General features: G+C 38.9%; 2 protein-coding genes across 2 annotated transcripts; both read left to right on the plus strand.

Annotated features, from left to right (window-relative positions):
- The first annotated feature begins 615 nt into the window (after nt 1–615).
- zgc:158803 (LUC7 domain-containing protein) lies at nt 616–10,886 on the plus strand. Its single transcript, XM_031285938.2, has 10 exons — nt 616–1,220; nt 1,706–1,800; nt 2,832–2,930; nt 3,144–3,254; nt 3,421–3,564; nt 4,579–4,755; nt 5,986–6,152; nt 6,236–6,265; nt 6,873–7,046; nt 9,797–10,886. Exons 1-10 carry the CDS (start codon nt 1,160–1,162, stop codon nt 10,038–10,040), a joined length of 1,302 nt encoding a protein of 433 aa, XP_031141798.1. The 5' UTR covers nt 616–1,159; the 3' UTR covers nt 10,041–10,886.
- A 730-nt stretch (nt 10,887–11,616) lies between these two features.
- pane1 (proliferation associated nuclear element) lies at nt 11,617–16,056 on the plus strand. The gene is made up of 6 exons (XM_031286058.2): nt 11,617–11,866; nt 13,260–13,336; nt 13,903–14,001; nt 14,519–14,598; nt 14,830–14,921; nt 15,509–16,056. The coding sequence occupies exons 1-6, from the start codon at nt 11,810–11,812 to the stop codon at nt 15,656–15,658; spliced, it is 555 nt and encodes a 184-aa protein (XP_031141918.1). The 5' UTR covers nt 11,617–11,809; the 3' UTR covers nt 15,659–16,056.
- Nucleotides 16,057–16,341: the final 285 nt, after the last annotated feature.

The raw sequence follows: 16,341 nt of genomic DNA on the forward strand, positions 1-16,341 counted from the left end.
TCACCATTTGTGTTTTCAAAATTGACCTACCTACATAATTCCATGGTCAATAAAAAACTGTATAATATTAATAATAAGGCTATAATATATCCTGGTATTCCAGATAAAGTGTCTATGTGGACAGGAATGTACTTTATGTACCAAGGTCCAGGTTAAAAGACCTTGCCTGTGAAAATTTACAATTAAGCAATGTAAAATTTAATAAATACTTATCGGTAATACATATATATTTCGAATAGGCCTATGCTGTCCACAATTGTTCAAGGTATTTTTTTATTTCCTAACATTTTGGTAGTAAGGTCAGGTGTATTGTCACATTCACGAATAATAAAGTTGCTTCTTCTTTTCTTATTCTTCTTTTAATATGGCAATAAGAGATCTTAAAATAAGAAAGCAATTAAGACTAATTTTGTGTTTGATGAATTTCTCATGGACCGATGACCATTGATTTGAATTTGTATTACTTTTTCAAAAACATTTCAAAACATTTTATATACATGCACCTCTGGTATGGACAGTTTTTGTGTGTACATACCATGTACCAATGCATTGAGTGTTTTTTAAATAAAGTTTTTTAAAAAATGAAGAAAAAAAAAAGACTGCAGCCCTTCCTCGAGGCAAGGAACTAGAGCGCGCTTCGCGGCGACGCGCACGGAGGGGAAGTGGAAAGGCGGAAGAAAGGACGTTGAATAAACTTGCCAACTTCTAGCTGACTGGCTAGAAATACATTTAGATACTACGTTACAGAATAACTGGCTACTTATTTCTATACAGATTTAGTTAGCTAACCCTTTGCCCTGTCTACATTCAGTCACCGATCTTTGAACGCGCCACACGACCACGGGACCCCAGCAGTTTTCAAACAGACGTTGCACTTGCTCAGCCGACCCGAAGCCATCCACCGTTACAAAGTCACATTTATCTGTTGCTAAAGTGCTGTGATAACCAGTCAATTGTACCAACGCTGTACACAACCACCTCGCTGGCTCAGCGGGACTCGGGCTTGTTCTCCTTGTGGGAAAAGTTGGTGTCCGTGGTTTGTGGTGGTGGTGGTGGTGTAGGAGCCAACGAGGCCTGCAGTCGAGGAGGCTGCATGTGTGAAGACTGTAGCTAGCTGGCGAGGAGTGACTCACACAACTCTAGCTAAACACTCAGAAACATGTCGGCCCAGGCACAGATGCGAGCGATGCTGGACCAACTCATGGGGACAGGGAGAGACGGTGAGCACAGCTGGCTGTGGTTGAGATCGGTGTCTAATCGGATCAGGACATGAGTTTGTGTTGTTGCTAGCATTAGCCGGGAAGCTAGCCGATATGCCAGGCAGTGACAGTGAGGCATGCTTTTCAAACCATGCTAGCTAACATGAGGGTAGCCAGCCGGCTAGCTACCTGTTGTGTTTGAGATGATGTATACATGGCAAGTTAAGTTGTTTTTGCACTGTATTTAGTCATGGTTAGTGTGCTCTTTTTTCGTGGTTCGCTTCTTGCTTTTTTTTGCTTCTTTCTTAGATGTTGTCATGTTATCAGACTCTATCCTAGCAGCTAACTTTTAGGATTTACTGTTATGGTAACAGATGTGTGACTTGTTTATCGCAAGGCTGCACGTTGCACCTCAATGCTTTAGTACGTATCGTGCTACGTTTTAATCGGAGGACTGGCTGACAAGTCAACATGTCTTTCTGTTCTTGGGGTTTTCCTTTTTTTAGGAGATAGCATGCGGCAGAGAATCAAATTCACAGATGAGCGAGTCTGCAAAAGTCACCTCCTGGATTCATGTCCTCATGATATTCTGTCTGGCACTGTGAGTATTATGTTTATACACACACACACACACACACACACACACACACTTGTACACAAAGATCATTATCATGTATCATATACATATCACGCCTTAGAACTGTGCACCTTACCCCTTTTTTTTTCTTCTTTCTTGTTGCACTACTTATTTTATTCCATGTTACATTTCATTTACGTACATGTTGGCACTGGAAAAAGGAGTTGCTTTTAATCTCGTTGTACATGTGTATAATGACAATAAAAGGCATTCTATTCTATATACACTGCAGTCAGAAAGTAATAGGACAGCTGTTGTCATTGGTTTTGGTTATACTCAAGCACATTGAGCTTAAAGTGCTACAATGCCGACAAGGTTAAAGTGCTGACTTAAAGCTTTCAGGACCACGCAGCAGGTCAGTGATTGTAAACATACAGACAAAGGCTACTTTTCATCTAATGCCCATTCACATTTGTCACTGTCTTAGGGTCAGATTGAAGGTAAAAGCCCTCAAAGTGAGAAGGGACGATAGCTGCAATGACATAACATTGCTGGGAACAGTACCAAATCTCAGCTGTGGTTTGGGTTGGGGACTACAGCCATATTCTTCCTGTAAACATTTGAATGTAACCTTTTCAACGTGTCTAATTACTTTCAGTCCCCTCAAACTGGGAGACTGTTAATAAAAAAAAACACTATTCATCTAATGTGATAGCAAACACCCTCGCATTAAAGCAGAGTCAACACCTTAACCTCAAAATCACTATTTCATTTCAAATTCAATATGTTGGAGTACAAAACAAACACAAAAAGGTGCTTGCGTCTCAATACTTAGGGACAGCACTGTATATTTCCATATAGTTTGGATGCGGTAAAGACATTCAGTGACAAAGCACTGTGCTTCAAATTATATCACAAATGTGATATCATGTAAAATGTTGAAAGACAGGATTACATTCTAACATTAGGGAATTATTGGCATAATAAATCTCAAGATGAGTGGAAATGATGAAGCATACAAATACAGTACATTAATGTATTTCTGATTTCTGCAGAGAATGGATCTGGGAGAGTGTATGAAAGTCCATGACTTGGCCCTCAGAGCAGACTTCGAGATTGCCTCTAAGGAGCAGGAGTACTTCTTTGAACTTGATGTGAGTAGCACACACACACACACACACACACACACACACACACACACACACACAGCATTACCCCATCATGTGTAGCTCTCGAAAGTAGTTATTTTCTGGACAGTTGGAACTTAGTAGTTAAACAACATTCAAAACATAGTTTTTTCCACCATACTGTATATTTTACACACACAAAAACCCATTGATCTTAACATTGTCTGGGTTTTCTCGCAGGCTGCTGAACACCTTCAGTCTTTCATCGCTGACTGTGACCGCAGGACCGACCTGGCCAAGAAGAGACTAGCTGAAACGCAGGATGAGATAAGCGCTGAAGTGGCTGCAAAGGTGACAGACTCACTGTTGACATTGCTCGTGTGAGATTATCATCAGGTCTTTATGAATGCTGTGCTTTTTATACCTGGGAATTAATCATTTTCTTTGGAAAATGCACAATGTCACACCATCTGGTTATCATGAATCTAGAGCTAATTTTTTCTCCTGTTATGAAAAGGCTGAACGTGTCCACGAGCTGAATGAAGAGATCGGGAAGCTGCTGGCCCGGGCAGAGCAGCTCGGGGGCGAGGGGAACGTAGATGAAGCCCAGCAAGTGCTGGAAATGGTGGAGAAGACCCGGGGCTTGAAGAAAGAAGCAGAGGTCAGAAAGTTAATATCTGCTGTGTTGTGACTAGTTTATTGTGTTAGAATAAATACATATTAGGGCTGTCAATCAATTACAATTTTTAATCGAGATTAATCGCATGAGTGTCCTAGTTAACTCGCGATTAATCACATTTTTTTTAATCTGTTCTAAATGTACTTTAAAAAGGATGTTTTTTTAAGTTTTTAATGCTCAAGTAGTATTTGAGACTCGACTACTCCGGTGGCAACTCAATTCACATCGACAGTACATGCAAATAACTTCAGTCTTGTGGTTAGAACCATCTGGAAGGGCTTTGAAACTGATCTTGCCATTCAAAAGACCATTTTATAAATACATTTCTGCTCAAGGAGCTTTGTTTCTGCTAGCCGTCCACTCTTGTTCATAGATGTATTATTATAAGTAAGTAAGTAAGTAAGTAAGTAAAGTTTATTTCTATAGCACATTTAAAAACAGCTTGCGCTGACCAAAGTGCTGTACATAGCGCATTAGCCACAGGGTCATAAAATAAAAATAAAATACACAAATCAGTGATTTAGGCTAAAACGACATCAAAAGACAAACGCTTATTTACAAACATAGCATAGCATATAAGACTCGTAGGACACGGCTCCCGTTCCGCTGTCTAGTCTCTGCTGCAGGCAGCTGAGAGCGGTATCTGCCATTTTGCTTCCACTTTTATCATACGTTTCATGGCACTTACACAGGATCAGATGGCTTGTAGTACTTCAATACAGCCAGCAGATGGCGGCAGACACTAATGAGCCATACATTAATCTCTTCAGATTCAGAGGAATCTATTTGGGAAAAGAAAAAATATATATATTATATTTCTATTAAAAATTTCCAAGGGATAAGGCTGGGTTTAAGAAGTTAATAGGTTACGGTAAGTCCAGCTCTATCATGCAGGCATTATGAAATACAAGTTAAAATATTTAGTTTTTTATGGTGTCTCTTTAGTAATTTGCTCCAGCTCCACAGTTTCATAACCTTTTTTTTTTTTTGTTGCAGGATGTGTACAGAAACTCGATGCCAGCCTCAAGCTTTCAACAACAAAAACTGCGGGTGTGCGAGGTGTGCTCTGCCTACTTGGGTCTTCACGACAACGATCGTCGTCTAGCTGACCACTTTGGGGGCAAACTGCATATCGGCTTCATTGAAATCCGTGAGAAGCTTGAAAAGCTAAGGGTAAGGGGTGCTAAAGCATTTTCCAGTTCTGTAGTTTCTCCATCATCTCTGGCAGTGGCCGTGGTGTCTTGAAAAGTGCAGCTCCATGCTACTGGTAAGCTAACGTTACCCTTAGCTGCATGCTACCAGCCGGCTGGGTCTTTTATGTTTGTTGTCAATGGGCCTCATTCACCAATATCTTCCTACGCTTTTTTCTCAAATTTGTTAAAAAAGTTCCTTAGAAAAGTCTACGTCTTATTCATGACGTGTTCTTAAACAGCAGAATTGTTCGCAGGTGTGTTCTTAGAATGATGAATCCCAATGTCTTCGTAAGTTGAAAGCTTGTGCCCGTTGCTCCTATTTAGCATAGGTAAACGCCCCGTTAATTCACACAAAAGGACATGAGATGGCAGGGCCGTGTGCACACTTAGAGAAATGTCAAAAAAGATGTGGTAAAGACTGTGGAGGCCTCGACTCCAAAAGAAAGAAAAACTTTGGTAATTCTGAAGTGGAGGTACTGCTGCAAGAAGTTAGCGAAAAACAAGACATCATATTTAGTAGCATCAGCAGTGGAAACAAAGCAGCAAATAAAACTGATGCATGGAATGCAATTACCATAGACTGTTAACAGTCTATAGCAGTTACTCATGCAGTGAACGCTGTATCCGAAGAAGGGCACAGAACTGATGAAGTGTATATAGGCCTAGCAAAATTCATACATAATGCAATTCAAAGTGCTTTACAAATGAGCAGAACTGTAAAGTGTAGTGTATATTTATTAAAACAAACGAACATATAATTATGTGTAAAATAATGAGTTACAAAATTATAAAGGAGAATTAATTTTAAATTAGAACGGATGAAAATGGTATAACTACTTATTTTGCGCAAACATGTCAGCTCTCAGTTGTGCGTAAGAGTGCTCTTAAGTGTGTGTAGATTCTGTTCTTACCTAAGAACAAATCCCAAATAAGAAAACATTGGTGAATGCCAGAATCTTCTGGGGTTTAAGAACAAATTTGTTCTTAAGAACGATTGGTGAATGAGGCCCAATGTTCTTCTTTCTTCGGACCCGCAAGTAGAATTTGAAATAGTTCGAAATTAAAAGCTAATTTTGATCGATTTTTTTCGATTTAAAATCAAAATTGTGACACCCCTAGTTTCCATTATTTGTGTTGTACATACACATGAACATAGAACAGAATCAGCGGCTAGTATTTTTCAGTTATGCACTATTTTTGTTTTATCCAGAAAGCAGTTATAGAGAAACAAGAAAGAATGCGAACAAGAAGACGAGAGGAACGTGAAAAAGATGATGAAAGAGAGCGACAGTGGGAATTGGAGCGGGAACAAGAAAGAGAGCGCGAACGAGAGCATGAATGGGAGAGAGAACGAGAAAGGGAGAGGGAGCGAAGGAGGTAAGGAACAGTCTGACTTCCATTGATACAAAGAGAGAGTTTAGTGTCATCTGCAAACTGATTTGTGTTTCTGTCCGTCTTAGATCGAGATCTAGAAGTGGAGAACGATACAGGTATGCCTGCATTGACCAGAATCACTTGATAAGTTTTGTCTTTGTCAGAGTGACTCATGATTTCATAGAATATACAAACTCGCACTGCAACATAATGCTATAAACTGTAGCTCTACTTAAAAAAAGTCTCAGACATTACCTATTTGTGTAAATTCCAAACAAGATTGGCATGTTGTGGCTTTGTTGCATATTTTTAGGCTAGTTGTGTGCCATGATGTGTTTTTTTATTAAGAATACAGTCTCATTATTTGAAATAATTTCATCATTACAAATTTTAACACAAGGGAGTAATTGTATACAAAACCAGCTGTGATACAGCAGTGTTGATATTGGAAAAGTTGTGAGATATTTTGCAAGTATTGCTTAGTACCAGCACGTAATAATAGTTAGCAGGAAACAGCTCAGAGGTTGACAGATCTAATGTTAAAACGGCCCACATTATGTAGTTTGAGTTACCTTGCCTGAAATTAAAACCACCGGCACTAACATTATACAAACATTATACTTTTTTTTTTTTTTAAATAAAACTTAAAAGAAAAAAAGCAGAAGTGCACATTGTAACTTCAAACCTTAAAATCAGTTTTTCTCCATAAAATAATTCTTCTAGGGACGGAGGCACTTCGACTTCGTCCGCCCATCATTCAAGACGCCCCCACTCCTCTCGTTCCAGAGAAGAAGGTGGAGATCGGGATCGGGAGAGAGAGAGAGAGAGAGAGAGGAAACATCGACACAAGGACAGGCATCGCTCACGCTCCCACTCTCACAGGCGCAAAAGGAAGAGGTATGGCATTTATCCATCACTGAAACTTGCATAAAGCATCCTCAGGATGACTGAATGGTCTGAGAGTGGACTAGGGCTGCACGATTTGGAGAAGAGTCATATTGCGATTGCAATTTACAATGCTACGATTGCGATTTATATGTATCATGAGTTTACTTGATTATCAAGGAAAATGTACCAAATAAGCTACTAAAATTTTGAAATGTGTATTTTTTAACTTGAACATGCAAAGTTAAATGAGCATAAGAGGGAATACATAAACATATTGGGTGTAATATAATAACTATTGATTAAGTTAGAAAATATACTTGTGAAGATCCAGGACTTAGCCAAAAAATTTGAACATCAACTTCTCAGTTCCTCCCCCCTTTCTGCTAAAACCCAAACCATTGTCCTAAGCCCCTCCCCCCACAAGGGAGAATGAATGCGTGTGCATGAGCAGTGATTGACACACAGTTAGACACTTATGTTATGGCAGTTATGTAATCACACAGCGTGACATCGCGATTGCGATTAGATTAATCGTGCAGCCCTAGATCGGACCTCCTTAACTAACATTAAATGTAACTACTAACATTTCACATGATATAAACAGTGATTACATCAACAACGTATGTGTTCACAGTAGGGTTAACTAATGTTAATATTTTAATTTTTCCATTTTTAATTTGTCCATTTGTTGAGAGATTCACCTGACATGCAAAGTAAAATGTGATCACCTTCAAGCAGGACTTTATTCAGGTGCTTATAAATTAATTTATTGCTGAAAAAGCAATCCATTAAGCAGTTAGTCGATCGTTCAACATCAACAGCAATTTAGATAATTGATTAATCCTTAAAGCTAAATTGTGTAAGAATTTCTCCCATCTAGCGGTGAAATTGTAAATGACAACCAACTGAATATTACTTTCTAGCACTTCCCATTCCGAGCGCATTTCAACTCCTACGGTGGCCGAACCCGAAATTAGCTCTTAGTATCTCCATCGTTTAATTCTCTTTTTCGCTTCCCTGGCGAGTAATCTCCGCCTGGCATTTGTCATGGTGCCACTGAGTTTAAAAGCGCGAAAGGTGGAGGTATGTGCCTCTTTGGCTAATGTATTTTAAAGATGGAGGCGCTTGGCCCTATTTTAACGATCTGAAACGCAAGTATCAAACGCAAGTAGCTTTGTGGGCGGAGCTTGACAAAATGTAAATAAAGAAATGTCACAAAAACATACTTTCCGATGTTTTGGGCTCACTCTCACTGAATCACGAGGTTATGAATGCATGGTGATATTTTTGCAATGTAGACTAACATTAGACCGAGATTACCTCACTATAGACGATGCAGCTCTTCGGCCTCTCCTCTCCCGTGCTGCTGCTGGGGCATTTGGGTTAAGTGGCATCGGCACATGCAGTTCAACATCACATCTCCTTAAGTCCTCTAATATTTCCTCATTTATGTCATCAACACATCCATGATTCATGGAAATGTTGTGTAAAACAAGGTCATATTTTTCTTTGTATTTTATGTATGGTTTGCAAAAATGGGAACTACTGGGTCCGTGAGATGAGAGAAGCAAAGTGTGCACACACTACATTACGGCCAAGAATGTGCCCTTAAAATAACATCTGAATAACGCACCACTGACTTTAGACTAGGTTTTTCCTGGTCTGTGGCGGAATTGTTTTCTGAAACTGCAAAACCTAATTTACCGACGTGAGTCCGTGGAGGGAAAAGCCGCTGTGCGTCGGGTGCAAAATAGTAATGATACATGCATCGGCGTACAAAGTCAGTTGCGCTGGGTGCAAGATAGCGCCCGCTACATGGCTGCCGTCATTCGAGCAACTCGCTAGTATGTATTCTGAATGATTCTAAATGGCAAATTCTACGCTTACGAGAATACTTTGATTAGTTGGTGGTAAGTAATTACACATGAATGAGCACATATTTGTGAAAGAACAAAGTTTTTTTTTTTTTTGCTAAGAATCAACTCAAAAAATTACACAATGTAGGTCATTTCAACAGTCACTGGTTCCAGCCATTCAAATGTGACGATTTGTGGCTTTTCACTGCATATATCATTTATAATTATATCATTGGAAATTCAATATCTTTGAGTTTCAGACTTGTTGTTTGGTCAAAAAAGCAATTTGAATATGTCTCTCTGTCCTATTAGAAATTGTTGCATTTTTCTACAATTTTCTATCATTTATTATTAGAGTAAAATAATCAACTAATCTTGAAAATATTTGACCGATTAATCAATAGGTAAAAATAATCGTAGCTCTTGATTAATTGAGAACCATCTTTTCTATATGTGGACAATAGCTTGACTCACCAGATGTAGATTTTTGGTATAAAGCCTGCCATTGGCTCCCTATTTCAGCCGGCATTCTCCTCCGCTATCTGTTTTGCAAGGGTGCCGTCGCCGCATCCGGTGTTTAGCATCACCAAAGACGATTTAGTTTTAGTGATTAGTTTAAAGAAATACAACAAACCGATGTTCTTTCTGCGATACCAGAATGTTAACTTGAGCAGCCAGACTTTTCTCCAGCACTGACACCGTGCTCTGGATATAGGTCTGGCAATGCAAGCCTTTTGGACAATAACTTAGCTTTCTGTCACTTTTTAAAAAAAAAAGAAAAAAAAAAAAGAAAGAAAGGTCAAACAAAAATTAAGGACATCAAGTCCTCAGTCTTGTGCTGGAGGCGTACTTTCATGATGATGATGATGATGATCAATTTGTGGCTGGTAATTTTTTCCTCAGGTCTTCCAGAGACAGATCATCTCACACTCGCGACAAGGAGCCCTCGCCGTCCCAGGAGAGGTGTGGAGATGGTGCCGCAGTAGGAGAGGGTTGGCGTGAGGAAAGGGCGGCGTGCAGAGACTGGGAGGACAGGGAGAAGTTCCCCTCCACGGACACAGCCAGGGGCAGGGAACGAGAGAGATCCCTATCGTTCGAGCGGGACCGACGCTCCAGCTCCGAGGAGCGAGAGTCTGGGGAGATATGAACAGAAGTGGACGCCTCCAAAGTCTTTGATTTGGACATAGTAATTACTAAAAGGAGCATGGAGGGATAAGTGTGTGTTGGTGCGAGTGTGTTCTGCTTTGTATGTGTGTTCATGTTAAAAGTGGGACATGTACATTAGCAGGTGGATGGTGGAAACTTAACATGGGGATGAGGGAACAACTTCAGTGGTGGCAGTCAAGTAAACATGCAAAACCAACTTTTATAAGACTGAATTAGGAGGCTAGTGTGACCTGAAAGCAGTACAGTCATTTTTTATGCCATCTTGTTGATCTTATGTACAGTTATTTAGACAGTGACGAGTGAGTGAGTGAAGAAACAGCAGTCCTACTTTGGGGTCAGTTTTTATTTTACTCACATGAAGTGCTGTTTTTTTTTTGTTTTTTTTTAATCATTGGTTGGACCTTCAATGTTGTTACTGTTTTTCCTGTTCCATTAGGAATCAATCATTAATGTGGCATCCCTTGCAGTAATGTTTGAAATGAGCTGTGAATGACTGAAGGCACTTCTGATGCTTGTTTTATTTGCTTCCTTCAAGCCGTAACAATGCCATTTGGACAATTCAATACACATCCCCGAGCCTGCATTTTAATTCAGGACGCAGTGATGAGCTCATACTTTGAGAATAAACTCACTTGTCCCCCTGAAAGAAGTCCAAATATTTCCACTCAGTTCCTGACATGTGAATGCATATAGATGATGTGCATATTTACATACTGACACTTAAAGGCCCAGGGACTTGTTTGCTGTGATACAACCTGGATGTACTGGGGGAATCTACTTTGCTGTGCCACCATTAAGTGAATAAAATGTTTTGCTTCTATTCAAATACAGTGTGTTTATACAAATTTCTCTTTAACTTCACCTCCAGTCTTGGGGTTGAAGACCTTGTACCGTAGCCTTTTCGCTTTATTGATGTCTAACTCAACAGAAAAATATATTTTTTTAAACAATTCTATTTGTTTTTTTAGCTTTTAGGTCATTTCATTTGTCAGTACTAAAAAATATACTTAAATATATGTTTAAGTTGTTTTTGCCTTGTTGGCCATTCAGTTTTACAAAAAATAGTCCAGATAAGACCGGAAAATGGATGTTATTGTAGGATCATGGCTCGGGATGATTTGTGCACCTACCTGTGCAGTAGGTAGTAAAAGTACTAATATACATCAGGATTATAATTCTTGCGTAATTATCACTTTAATGTAAGGTGGGGATCATTTTAACAGTACAAATCATAACACATTAGTTGATTATGTTTTCCATCAATATGAATCTGCAAAGTAGCTAGTAATTAAAGCTGTCAAAATAAATGTAGTGAAATTAAAAAGTACAACATATACCTCAAAAATTTAGTGGAATAGAAGTTTAGAGTAACACAAAAAAACAGAAATTATAAACAAGTTCCTCAGGAAGACCAGCTGCATTCAAGACTTGGATTAATGATACAGCATTTTGCTCCAAAAGTGACATCTGCACGATACATCATGAGGAATTAACTGCGAGCACCAAGCAGCCTGTAGGTGGCAGAAAACGACTGCCAATGTAGGGAAAACGTCACAACGTCAGCTGCCGATGTAGGGAAAACGTCATGACGTTTGACACACGTTTGGAAAAAAAGCGCGAGTGAACATGAAACGAACGGCTGAGAGTCCGAACTGTGTTTAGTAAAATCTGCCTGAAATGACCAGAGACTGGGTGGGTTTGTTTACTATATTTTACGAAACGGGAATTGTTTAAAGTGTTAATATCAAGATGTCGCTGCTGAAGCCGTTTAGTAAGCTGCCTGGTTTGTGCACAGCGAACATATTGGTGAGTTTGTTTTTTCATTGCTTCAACTCTCAGAATGAACCAACAGGAGAATAAAAGTGTTTTAAAGTGAAGTAACGTTAAGCTTCCTCGGTCAATCATCAGAGCGCAGATAACCTTATGGATATATTATGATTAAGGATTATAAGAAGGCATTTACTATGGCATTTACCCAATTACACATTTTTGTCTGTTCTGGATACTCTCTTACTTACCTGACATAAATACCTAACGTTACATTTATCTAAACAAAACACATACATACAGGGTTCAAAATGAACTTTTTCGTCCACCAGCCGAATGGCTATTCAATGTTCAAATTTCACCAGCCACTCAATGGAGTACCATTGTTTTTTTGGCTGGTGAGTGTAGCAAATCTACCAGCCACTTGCATATTTTACCAGCATTTGGCTGGTAGATGGTGCTAATTTCCTATCTGACTTAATGATGTATCCACGTTTAAAACACTTTCTGTTTGCCCTGACATAGCTGCTCAAAATTTAAAAACAAAAGCACAACGAAAACAGTCGCATGTTCCCTAATACAGTGGTTTCCAAAGTAGGGTCCGGAGACCCCCAGGGGTGTCCTTGAGGGGGTTCCAGGGGGTCCTCAGCAAAAAGGGGAATCATTTATTTTCACTATAAATCCATCCATAAGTAACACAATGGCAGAATGTATGACTATTTTGGCCATGGTTTTCAGTCACTTTCTGTAAGAAAACATCTAAAAGCAAAAATCCTATCAGATGAAGGACCCTGGGATAAAATCTTAACAAATGGGAGTCCTGGTCTAATTGTGTCAATTTAGGGGTCCTTGACCGAAAAAGTTAGTGGTTCCCAACCTTGGGGTCAGGGCCCCTAAATGGGGCAATATTAGGATGTGAATATGATTTTCAAGTTAAAAAAAAAAAAAAAAAAAAAAATTAAATATATACATAGACAAGGCATATTTCTGCTACATACAGTACAATTATATGTTTTTCTTTCTTTTATCTAAATTTAGCTTTTATTGTGAAATAATGCATAGTTTAATATCTTTGGAATAAATAAGGGCCAAATGCTGAAAATGTTGGGAACCACTGCCCTAATGATATGATGTGCTTTAAAGAAGAGCAGTATATTGTATTTGAGAGATGTTTCAAAATATATAATGTATTTGGGGACCCTATACACATATGTGAGATGCAGGGAAAGTTATTGAGAGCATGTAGAAATGTATTCTCAGACTCCAAGTATATTGAGAATAAACGGTATATTTTCAAAACTGTGGTGAATTATAATACCACAATGTAACATCTTAATATGGAGTTTAGAGTACTTCTTTTTTTAAGGCAGTGTGTTATAGTGCAAAGTGTTATGATCCAGTTTTGTGCTGACTTGGAGTGTTGTTCCCCCAGCTGGTGGAGAGTGAGGAGCAGTTTCAGCAGAGTTTAGCAGACGCTCTGGTAGAGGAGACCGCTGTCACTGTGAATGTGTGAGTACTGTTCCGTCCTTATAAACAGCTGAGGCCAGCTGTCTGTTACAGGACATGGTCATTAAGCACACACATGGGAACAACATCTGCTTTTCAGTATTGGAACTACGACTGGTTAGTTATTCATTTTGTATAAATGTTTAACCAATGCAACTGTACCAATTTATTTACTAACAATTGAGGGTTCAGCTCAAGACTCTTGTGCTGTGTTTATTGTATATGAGAGGCATATAATTAATTACCAGTTTTCGACAGGTAAATAACATTCACATCAAGTCGTAATTGCAACTGGGAAACTCAGCTTTTTCTGAAAGCTCCGGTATCCGACTTGGCACTTAAAAATACGGTTTAATAATACATATTGTGTGATATTGTCAGTGCATAGTATTTTGAACCCTCATACAACCATCTTGAGTTGTCTGATGACATGAAGACATGCAAGTCATAAACATGGGAATCTTTCCCATGTGTACCATCCATCCTATGTGAGAATTACCACTTCTGTTTGCTACACATAAGTGGACCACATTCAGCCTGACAACAAGCATGTTTATTGTACCCATCAGGAGACTAGCTAAGAGTCTGCCTCTGCCCATGGAGAATGAGGAGAGCCGTCCGAGGATAGACCTTGTGGTGTTTATCATCAACCTGACCTCAGAGCTCAGGTAACTTTCAAATCCTCACCTATTTAAATGTTATTCTCCTCACCTGATCACTCAGGTTAAATATCTACTCTGTATTGTAGTTTTAGTTTGCCTGAATGAATCTCAATAAATTCTACTTGTATGTCTCTCACAGCTGTTTGTTTTTTTTTGCACCAAGAACTATTTTATATCTCTTAAACCACACAAATATAGTATACATCTGTTATGTAATTATTAGAGGAATCTGAACTCAGTAGCATGGCATCCACTGCTTTTGTTAAGTAGAACTATCCAGTTCTTCTTAATTACTGTCCTCAAATAAAGATGTGATGCCAACACTCACTTTTACACTACAATTAATTATGATATTGTTCTATCATTATGTAGAAAGGGGCTCTAAACTTCCCCACTGTGGTTTGGTCAATGTATTTTACATTATATCAGTAGTTATGACTGTGCTCTCCAAATATTAATACATTGTTAAAATATATGATTTAATAGTTAATTGTGTTACATGTATTATTGTGTTTCGTCATAGTTTCCAGTCAGCAGAAGCTTCCCTGAAATATTTGGACCCTGGATATTTCCTTGGAAAAGTCTGCTTTATGGTCACTAATGGTATGGCAACGGGTTCAGTTCTTTAAGTATTTGTTTGCTCTCCTCAGGTCCTTGAATCACATGAAGGAGGACAAAATAGGGGCAAAAGGGATACATTCTCTAAGATGGATACTTGTTCACTGTTTATTTACCTCATCCCTTCCTTTATTGTTGGAAAATGACCAACTTTTAGTTCAGCCTTTCTGTGTCTCTCTCTGACTAGCTGCCCTCTTATGAATCTGTCTCTTGTAGCTCGTAACGCTTCGGTCCCCACAGAGCGCCTGGACGCTGTCAGAAAACTGGCGGCATCACTGCACTGCCCCTTGCTGTTTGCAGAGGATCAGGTTTGTATCGACCTTTTTTCACAAACATTGAGAATGGTTTAAAGACATCATTTCAGAGACAAATGTATGTGTAGCATGAGAGCAAGACATAGCATAGATTATTGCTATTGATGGCCACAGTGAAAATGTGGTATCTGCAGGTTTAAAAAAGTCTTAAAATGCGATCCATTTAGTTTCCTCAACAACAACAAAGGCCTGAGAAGGTAATGTTAGGTGTAAGGGCTGCAACTAAGCATTATTTTCATTATCGATTAATCTGCAGGTTAGTTTTTCGATTGTTTTGTCTAAAAAAAAATTCTCAAATTTCTTGTTTTATCCGAGCATATTTTCTCCTTAAAAATCACTAAAAAGATTATTGGATTATTAAAATAATGGTATGTATGATCATGAAACCGGCCACAAGGTATTACATTACATTCTCAATTATGTGGTATTAAAAATGTCTCAAATTGAACTTGTTGAACCCTGGGTAAGCTATTTTCGCACATAGATTATATAGCTGAGTATTTCTGCAGTCAGAGGTCTCTGTGTGTCCCGTTGTTGCTGTTTCTTTAAAAGCAGTCTTGTGTGATGTTCTTCCCCTCCAGACACCAGATGGTGTGACCAATGCTACAGAGAGGCTGCTGACCATCCTGAAGGTGGCGGCCGGCCTTGTTCCCATGGCTACCGCTCTCTACCTGTCCAACCTGACTCGCTGCACTGTGCCCCCAGACATCGACCAGCCGAGCTTTGATTAGTTCCTGTGGCCATTTTCTCTGGAGGCATGTCTTGTCTGACTTTTTCGTGTATATATTTATTTGTAGTAGTCTATTGTGACTGCACTTTCCAATTTGATAACACAATAGCATGCTATTTCCTCTATTCATTTTACATTACATGTTTGTGCTTTGGCTTCTAGCTTCTGCAGTTTCTTTTCTTCTCCCTGCAGTTTTCCCTAAAAGCAGATCATCAGAACTGGTAACTGAAGATTTGAAATGTTATTTCTTGTGCTAGAACTAGAGACCATATAAATATATTGTAACTCACCTAGTTCATCAACAGTTCTTCCTTCTGATCTGTAAAGAACATAGAAGACATTTTGACATGTAACAGTAGGAAAATGGGTGTAAATAATAAAATAAAATTAGCGCCTTCATTTTCAGGGTCCTGGTATTGTGCATGTTGGCACACTGTCATGGTTTACTGGGACACTTAAAACCGTGCTTTTAATGGCGAGTCAAAAGGCCTCAGCAAATGATCACAATAACTAAACTGTGTTCAGTTTTTGACAGTTTGACATCAAGTATTTTAACCAGTACAGTCACCTTTTGAACTGTAACTTTTAACATCTAAAGGACTGGCCTATAGCTATAATAAATGTCCATTTTTGTGTGTATTAATGTATCAATTAGCACACCCACAGGTGATTTTTATTATTTTG

This window comes from Sander lucioperca, chromosome 4 (assembly GCF_008315115.2).
Source record: "Sander lucioperca isolate FBNREF2018 chromosome 4, SLUC_FBN_1.2, whole genome shotgun sequence".
NCBI lineage: Eukaryota > Metazoa > Chordata > Actinopteri > Perciformes > Percidae > Sander > Sander lucioperca.

Coding starts and splice junctions, on each gene's coding strand:
- zgc:158803 (XM_031285938.2), top strand. CDS start 1,160: ATGTCGGCCCAGGCACAGATGCGAGCGATGCTGGACCAACTCATGGGG. Junction 1,801..2,831: donor ATGATATTCTGTCTGGCACT/GTGAGTATTATG, acceptor TGATTTCTGCAG/AGAATGGATCTGGGAGAGTG. Junction 4,756..5,985: donor AGAAGCTTGAAAAGCTAAGG/GTAAGGGGTGCT, acceptor TGTTTTATCCAG/AAAGCAGTTATAGAGAAACA.
- pane1 (XM_031286058.2), top strand. CDS start 11,810: ATGTCGCTGCTGAAGCCGTTTAGTAAGCTGCCTGGTTTGTGCACAGCG. Junction 13,337..13,902: donor ACCGCTGTCACTGTGAATGT/GTGAGTACTGTT, acceptor TGTACCCATCAG/GAGACTAGCTAAGAGTCTGC. Junction 14,002..14,518: donor AACCTGACCTCAGAGCTCAG/GTAACTTTCAAA, acceptor GTTTCGTCATAG/TTTCCAGTCAGCAGAAGCTT.